Source organism: Thunnus maccoyii, chromosome 15, assembly GCF_910596095.1.
Source record: "Thunnus maccoyii chromosome 15, fThuMac1.1, whole genome shotgun sequence".
In the NCBI taxonomy this organism is placed as follows: domain Eukaryota; kingdom Metazoa; phylum Chordata; class Actinopteri; order Scombriformes; family Scombridae; genus Thunnus; species Thunnus maccoyii.
In genome coordinates this window covers 16,451,555-16,459,089 of record NC_056547.1, presented here as the reverse complement: position 1 = coordinate 16,459,089, position 7,535 = coordinate 16,451,555, and the positions used below count along the sequence as shown (strand labels likewise).

The 7,535-nt window shown below is 41.7% G+C and overlaps 1 protein-coding gene across 1 annotated transcript; it reads right to left on the bottom strand.

The window, feature by feature from the left end:
* Positions 1-1,429: 1,429 nt before the first annotated feature.
* hey1 (hes-related family bHLH transcription factor with YRPW motif 1) lies at positions 1,430-4,485 on the bottom strand. The gene is made up of 5 exons (XM_042436517.1): positions 4,161-4,485; positions 3,903-3,978; positions 3,694-3,777; positions 3,461-3,542; positions 1,430-3,205 (listed from the first exon to the last, which is right to left on the bottom strand). Exons 1-5 carry the CDS (start codon positions 4,244-4,246, stop codon positions 2,535-2,537), a joined length of 999 nt encoding a protein of 332 aa, XP_042292451.1. The 5' UTR covers positions 4,247-4,485; the 3' UTR covers positions 1,430-2,534.
* Between the last annotated feature and the right edge of the window lie 3,050 nt (positions 4,486-7,535).

The window sequence follows — 7,535 nt, the reverse complement described above, 5'->3', positions numbered from 1 at the left end:
TACGTGTGGCTTCGAGAGTGATTTCTTTCAAATGCTTTTATGTTTCCAGTGTAGCAATCTGTCACAGTCTTGATACTCCTCAAACGATATTTCACACAAATTATAATGTATTATTAAGGATGCAACTAATGATTTTTATTTAATGTATATAAATCCATACAATAACATAACAATTAGAAATACCCATCACAGTTTACCAGGGAGGAAGGACCAAAACCGCACATTTTTTAAACCAAAACCCAAAGATTAAATTGTCCTTTTTCACAGTAGACATTTTTACAAGTCACAGCAGGAAAACCACAGGAAACTAATGTTATTAATGCAATCCAATAATCTTTACCAGTCTCAGGGTTCAGCTGGGTTCTGGCTCACTGGCACACTTAATGAGAGCAGAGTCATTGTTAACGGTATCAGTAACACCTGTGCTTTTCCTATTATGACAAGTCAAAATGTCTGCTGTGAAAAAAAGGATGATTTAGTGATTATAAACTGATGAAAAACATGAAATAGATACATTTAAGAAGCTGTGAGTGTTTGCTGTTCTTTGATAAGTGATATACAAGTAATCATTTCACTACAAAACACTGAGTCGTCTTCTCCATCATGAAATACCACTTTTCACCAGTTGGGGGAGACAAACTGTCACACAGCTTTTTGACCTTTTGGTTTTGGCTGCAGTGAAGCTTACATCACTACCTGAGCCTGCATCATCCTTATTAATATAGGAGAAGGTAAAATAGAATGATGAGAGAGAGAGAGAGAAAGAAGAAAGAGATTTTAGATAAAGAGATGAAAAACTGAGGAACATTTCGGTGAGAGAGAATGAACTTTTACTCCATCAGAGGAGAGGACGGCGTGCAGGAGCTGAGAACAGAAGGTGCAGCTGGTGCGAGCTGAAAAGATGGCAAAGAGACAAAACTGTTTGCCGCACACTTCCTCTCTCACAGTTTCTCAGTCTTTTACTCCTGCTCTCTCCTTTGATCCCCTTGTCCTGTTTCTTTCTTCTCCCCCCTTTTCCCTCCATCTCCTACCCTACCCTACGCTCCATCCCCTCATTTCTTTCCTTCTTCATCCTCTTCCAACCTTCCCTCCCTCCTTCTTTCCTCCTTCTCTAGTTCCCACGCAGCACATGGGGCCAGCCAGGCTGCTATTGTCCAGGATATCCCCTCCTTGTTAATGGTTTCCTGTGCACACACAGAGGGCTGCTGAGAGAACAAGCAGCCTCATCTGATACCAGGCGTCAGCCCGTACTGAGCACACACATACAGACACACACACACACAAACAACTGCAGGCATCAACAAGCAAACACACACACACACACACACACAGTACACACAGTACACATTCATACCCATACACACACTCAAACAAACAGACTCGCAAACGCACACTCGTTCACATGAAAAGACGCTGATAAAGCTGCAAGTGATTTATCAGAACTCTTTTATTACAGGGAAGTTGTCATTACCACCAGCAACGACTTTGAAAAGCTGAGAAATCTGATTTGTCAGTGCTTGCATGTGCTTTGTACAACCATAAAATATACAAACTCACAGTGAGGTTTAGCAGGAGACACCAAAATATCAGGTGTAAAGGATGATATTGCTTAATGTGTCTCAGGTCAATGACAAAGAACTGAATTGTATTGAATTATTTTACTGCAACTGACAGATGATACAGATGAACTCCGTCTTGATTATTACTGTTTGTTACAAATACAAGAAAATAACTCGTAAGACTAGGAGATAAGAATCACTCTCAGTTACATGAGAAATGAAAAAAAAAAAACGTGGAAAAGCTGGTAAAAAAAAACATATGTGAAGCCTTGATTGTAAACGGCAATGTTAAGGACAAAATTTACTGCAGACAGGAAACATAACTTTAAGCGTAAACAATGGAGTACCAAATGAACATCAGAGGTTGCGAGTAAATCATGGTTAAGCTGATTTCAACCAAGCTGGTAGCTAACTTCTGCTCCCAGTATTTAGTCAAACAAACACCTGGTTTCGGTTATTCCACCCCATAAAATGCTGTAAAAAGGGGTGACTCTCAACCACCTCAAGCCCTCTTTTCACACCGCCTCTCTCTGTAACCAGGGCACCAACACTGGGTGTTTCAGCTCAGAAAACAAAGGGGGGTGTTGGGGTGAGGAGGGGGGGTTTCACCAAGGAACTTGACAGGCGACTGCTTGACCATCTGGGAAAGCCATTCCTGATAGGCTGACAACAGTGGGTGAGACTTCTAAAGGGGTGGGCAGGAGCACAGATCAATCAACACAATAAATCACTCTTGCTGTTTTTTAGTCGTGGTCTCCCTCCTCACTGTTTTTTTTCTTCTATACAAAACACAATACATTAGCAAGAAAATAAAAAAAAAATCCTATAGCTATAGGTATATCCTCTGTGGGAGGTCAACATCATAGAAAAAATAGTACTTTCTTAGCAAGGATAATAAAAAGTCTTGTCCTTGAAAGTCCAGCTCAGCTGCTTCGTGAGTCTATATGTAGATTGTGTTTGAGGTTTTCACTTCAGTCAGAAAGCTCCTATTTCCATTCCCCAGGGTCTGTAGGGTTTGCCCACACTGGATGTCGGTGCAGGGGGGCTGATGGCGGCGGTGGGGGAGATGATGGGGAAGGCGCTGAAGGGGAAGGGGAACGCCGAGAGGGAGGAGAGGAGCGGAGGGGAGAGCTTGGACGCCGATGAGGGGACCAAGGCGTGGTGCAGGACGGTGGTTGCAGCGGCGGTGGTGGGAGGAACACGGATCGGGCCTTGGTCTGAGTGGGGGGTGGCGCTGCCGCTACGCCTACCTGGGACGTGAGTGTCTGCAACCGATGTGGATGATGAAGAAGAGGAGGAGGAAGAGGTGGATGAAGTGGAGGTGGATGACAGAGGAGTTTGTGGGCTGCTGGTGGCACTGCGGGGTAGAGGAGCCAACGTTGCCCCCTGTTGGTGCTGGAGGAGGAGAGGGTGGGTCAGGTGGGCAGGAGGGGATCCAAAGGCAGAACCCCAGGCCAGGTGATTCAGGCCGGAGTGGGCCTCTCTCTGACTGGCGTAGTTGTTGAGGTGCGATACCAGACGGATCCGCAGAGGGTCTGTGCTGTCCAAGCCTTCGATTATGCTCAGATAGCGGGCCGTCTCAGCCAGGCACTCCCTGAAACCCAAACCACGGTAGTCCATCGCCAGGGCATGGGCATCAAAATAGCCTGAGGAGGGACACACACAACATTTTAGTTTAAAAACAGAACTGCAAATACAAAACAAGTTTTTCCAGAATTGAAGGAATTCTGCCTGACATGAAGCAATATGCTCTTGGCACTGAAACTGGGAAAAAGTAAATAACCAGTCAAAACAAGACAGATATAATTGCCAGACCTATCCGACCAGTTTAACTGTGTAATCTAGAAATTTATTTCATAATAGGTTATCGTTTAGTTTGTTTGTTTTTTCATTTTTCATACCTTTGCCCCCAGCAGCATGAAGCATCTTCAGATGGTCGACAGTCATCTGCAAAATCTCTGCTTTCTCCAGTTTGGCTGAACCCTAAAGTTTGGAGAGAGACAAATGAAAACCAATTAGATATATATAAAAAAAAAAAAAAAAAAAAAAAAAAAATCCAAACTTGCGTAACTGAGCTTTTGGTTTCACATTTTGAGATTTAAATTCAGTCTTTAAGTGATATGTTGCATCATACCTGTTTCTCAAAGGCGCTGGGAACCAGCCTGCGGAGCTCACTCAGGCTGTTGTTGATTCTGTCACGACGTCGCTTCTCAATTATCTGATGAAAGACAGCACATTAATTGAGTTATTTGAAGAAACAAGCGCACATGACAATAATTGAAGACATCACGCACAATGTCAGCTGTTACGCACAAACGGATAAATTAATATAAATGTACTTACTCCTCGACGCCTCTTCCTCGCCTGCACCTGAGTTGATGTCGTGGGAGACATGGAGCCCAGAGGAGAGCTCATATTCCTAAAAAAAAATAAATAAAAAAATGCAACAGGGAAGTTCAGTCCAGGATCTACTTAATTTTTTATATGATTCATAAATAGTAAAGTTAGTTTTACAAGTGTTTTGTTCACGTCGGCCATCCGTAAGGCTGAATCCCTTTATTAGAGAAAATAAGAGAAAATAATAATAAAAAAAAAACTTACCCATTTTCATCTGCGCTCTCCTTCTCCACCTCAATAGTCTCATCCAGCTCGCTGTCCGAGGAGCTAAAATCGTGATTCCTTTTCATTTTGATTTCGTCCACAATAGTCCTTCAGTGTGCCTGCTGTGACTGCCAGACGTGTTTCTGTCCAGGTTTGTCCGGAGCGCCTCCGTTTGAAGCGCTCAGCTTTCTCACGGTGTCATTTCAACGCTGCTGCCGGCCAACATGGGCGGTGACCCGAACCCGAACCAGCCAATCACAGAGCGGTCGTGGGTTTGAGTGACAGCGCAGTTGGCCCAAGCACATCCTAGTGCGCTATGACAGGTCTGAGAGGAGGAAAAAAAGCAAAGACATCTCACTCTGTGGGTGTTTCTGGAGACTGTTGAGGTGATTTAAAAGTGAACCTGACAATGACATGTGTCATCAGCTGTCTTTCTACCAAAACATCTTCATTTCATCATCATTATTATCTTTTTTATTAGTTTATTATTAAATTATCGACTGCTGTGGACCCTGAACTGTGTGCAATGTGACATTATTAGCTCTTATAAATTCTCATGTTGACTATCGATACCTTGGTTCATCATCAACTTTTTGCCTTTTTGTCTTCTGATATTATGTTGATGTTCTGTAACAACTTGTACAATAGTAGCCTAATTTTAGTGATATTCACTCAGTAGCTTTTGTGGAGATTTCAATCAGACAGTCTTTTCATCAGCTGATGGAGTTGCCCACTATTTAAATAAAAAAAAAAAAGTATGAGCACTTTTAAGACTTCTCATCCATGTCAGAAAGCTAATCCTTGGAAACAACAGTTGTGCACCAGCTCCAGATTATCTAATGAATAGATCTGGTGGTGAGATTGTTTTGCCAACTGCTGTTTCCAAGGTCATGAACCATCAATCTACTCTTTACCTTAATCATTTTTTAAACTTTAGTAGCCTATAGGAAAGATTTGGTGCATCTGTGAGTTGGGCCGCTGAGTTTCACAAGAAGAATCAAATCAAATTTCAAGCCAAGAAGACTAAAATGACTCAATCAAATATATTTTAATGTGAGCTAATGTCTTTTCTAGTACACCCATTACGGTCTGATTTTCAGATTGGCTTCCCCCCTTTTTACAGTTTTTCTGATTTTTTCAGCTGTACAACTTAAATTGATTATAGCCTAATAAGACATTATGCTTAGTGACATGTTGTGTTGTTGGTAGTTATTGTGCTCTTGATGTGTAGCCGAACTGAACAACATGGAGGCCACATCATTGGTTCTCAAATATTGTCTGATTAGTTTTTTCTTGCCTTTTTTTTCTCTTAGATTCAATAGTTTTCCTCTTTTCTTCTTTTCCATAATCACACTGTTTGTGCCAGAGAAGTTCTCATGTGCTTCAGTGAAGTTTTAAAGCTTGTTTGACACAAGACATCCGAGTGACGTATCTTCCCAAACATAAAGGATCTTTGGAGAAACTTTGACAGCGGTCCAATGGACTTTCGGTCCGTGTCTGTCCCCCCTCACCACCACCACCACCACCTCCTCCTCCTCCTCCCACGCCCTCCCCCTCCTCCTCCCCCGTGTGTGTCCCGGTGGTGATGAGGAGTGGCTGGCCGGCTGTCAGCACGCGCTGGCCGTGGGAAAGTTCCCTAAACCGGCGCTGATAACCAATCAGAGGCCGACGGCCGTCTCCGGCGCTGGAATGAATGGAGCAATTGGTCGGGGCGACGGGCGGTCTGCGAGCGAGCGTGTGAACCTGTAATCCAATACTAACTCAGCCCGGGAGGAGAGACAGGGAGCACTGCCGCAACCAGAGGAAGCCACCAAGTCTAATCTTACCCCACAGAGAGACCTCATGCACGGTAAAGACGCTGTGGGGACTTCAAGGACTTTGTGAGCGCCCTCAACAAAAGAGCATAATGCAATCAAAGCCGTCCTCGCCCCATTCTCCCTTGAGTTTCCACATCATCACCACCACAAAACTGGTGGCTCCCATAATGGTCACACTCCCCAAATAATATGACAGAGCTGCTGGTGTGTGTTTGTATACATGGAGGGCTCATGTTTCTGCATGTGGAGCTGTGGCTCTTCAGTGGAGGGTCTCCTGCAGGGACTGAACTGTGACATGTTTAAATAACTAGAAGATAATACATCAGATGGGCTATTATATAACTTAAATATCTTACATCAACATAAGGCAAATGTTTTTGCTGCAGTTATCAAGTAGATACTGTGTCATTAATGCACAGTAAAAAATCACTGTGTTAAAATTTTTACCCAGTTTGGGTCAATATAGCACCAGTTGGGTTAACTTTACCCAGTAGCACTCAAGCTTTAGCTAAAAAACTGTCACAAATGTCTTGTTTCTTGTACAAAACAATGTGCAAATGACATTTAAAAGATACACAAGTTATTAACAATCAATAACAATCTGTGATATGTAAGTTTAAAAACAGTAGAGGATTATAACAAGCTTTAGTTTGGGAAAATAACCCAACAGTAAAATAAAATAATAACACCAAAGCTGGGTCAAAACAACCCCTTGTCTTGAGTGGTTGTCTGGGTAACATTAAGTCAATATTGTGCAGCCATATTGACCCAAACTGGCTAAAAAATTTAACTAAGTGATTTTAAGTGTGTGGGTTTATGGGCCTTTTTTAAATCAGGTATGTTGTTAATTTGTAAGATGGTGCAGTTTGTTCAACTATCTGTCTTGTTGAACTTTTACAAAGCTGCCCAGACCTGATATCTATATGATCTATATGATATAAGAGGCCTATTCATTTGAACTTAACAGTAATTGAAACAGTATCACTATCAATAATAGTAATATACTGAATATGTTTATGTAATAATTTCTACAGGTTAATAACTCACAAACAGAAAAGAACATGTACTTTATGTCACACATTAAAACTTTATTGATATGCATGATTTAAAAAGTACATAACAACATAACATGTACTCTAAAAACACACAAACCAACAAGAATTTGACCAAAATTAAACTTAGAGTGATAATGTTAAAAACACTTTAAACACATTCACTACCAACTAAAGAAAAACGTTTTTCAGTTTCACCAACACTGTTAGCTTTGTTTGCATTGCTTGTAATCCACATTGAAAGCAGTTGTTGTTGGCAACACGGTGACATTTTTGTCACACCTCACAAAAACTGGAAAAACAAAAACGTTTTAAAATGTCAGTGAAGGTCATTTTTTTTATATATATGAATAACGCCTCCTGTGAGATATCCTCTCCAGACAACACAACTGAAAGGCTATGAATGAGACAAGGAAATATGCACCGTGCTCATGTAATAAGGAAACATAAAATCATGATTCATCAGACATGGAAACAATACTGTAATATAGATTAAATGCACCTCC

Excerpts from the sequence above, each read along its gene's own strand:
- hey1 (XM_042436517.1), bottom strand. The coding sequence starts at position 4,246 with ATGAAAAGGAATCACGATTTTAGCTCCTCGGACAGCGAGCTGGATGAG. Across the intron at positions 3,778-3,902 it reads CGAGGAAGAGGCGTCGAGGA|ATAATTGAGAAGCGACGTCG; the intron begins GTAAGTACATTT and ends GTCTTTCATCAG. Across the intron at positions 3,543-3,693 it reads CCAGCGCCTTTGAGAAACAG|GGTTCAGCCAAACTGGAGAA; the intron begins GTATGATGCAAC and ends TCCAAACTTTAG.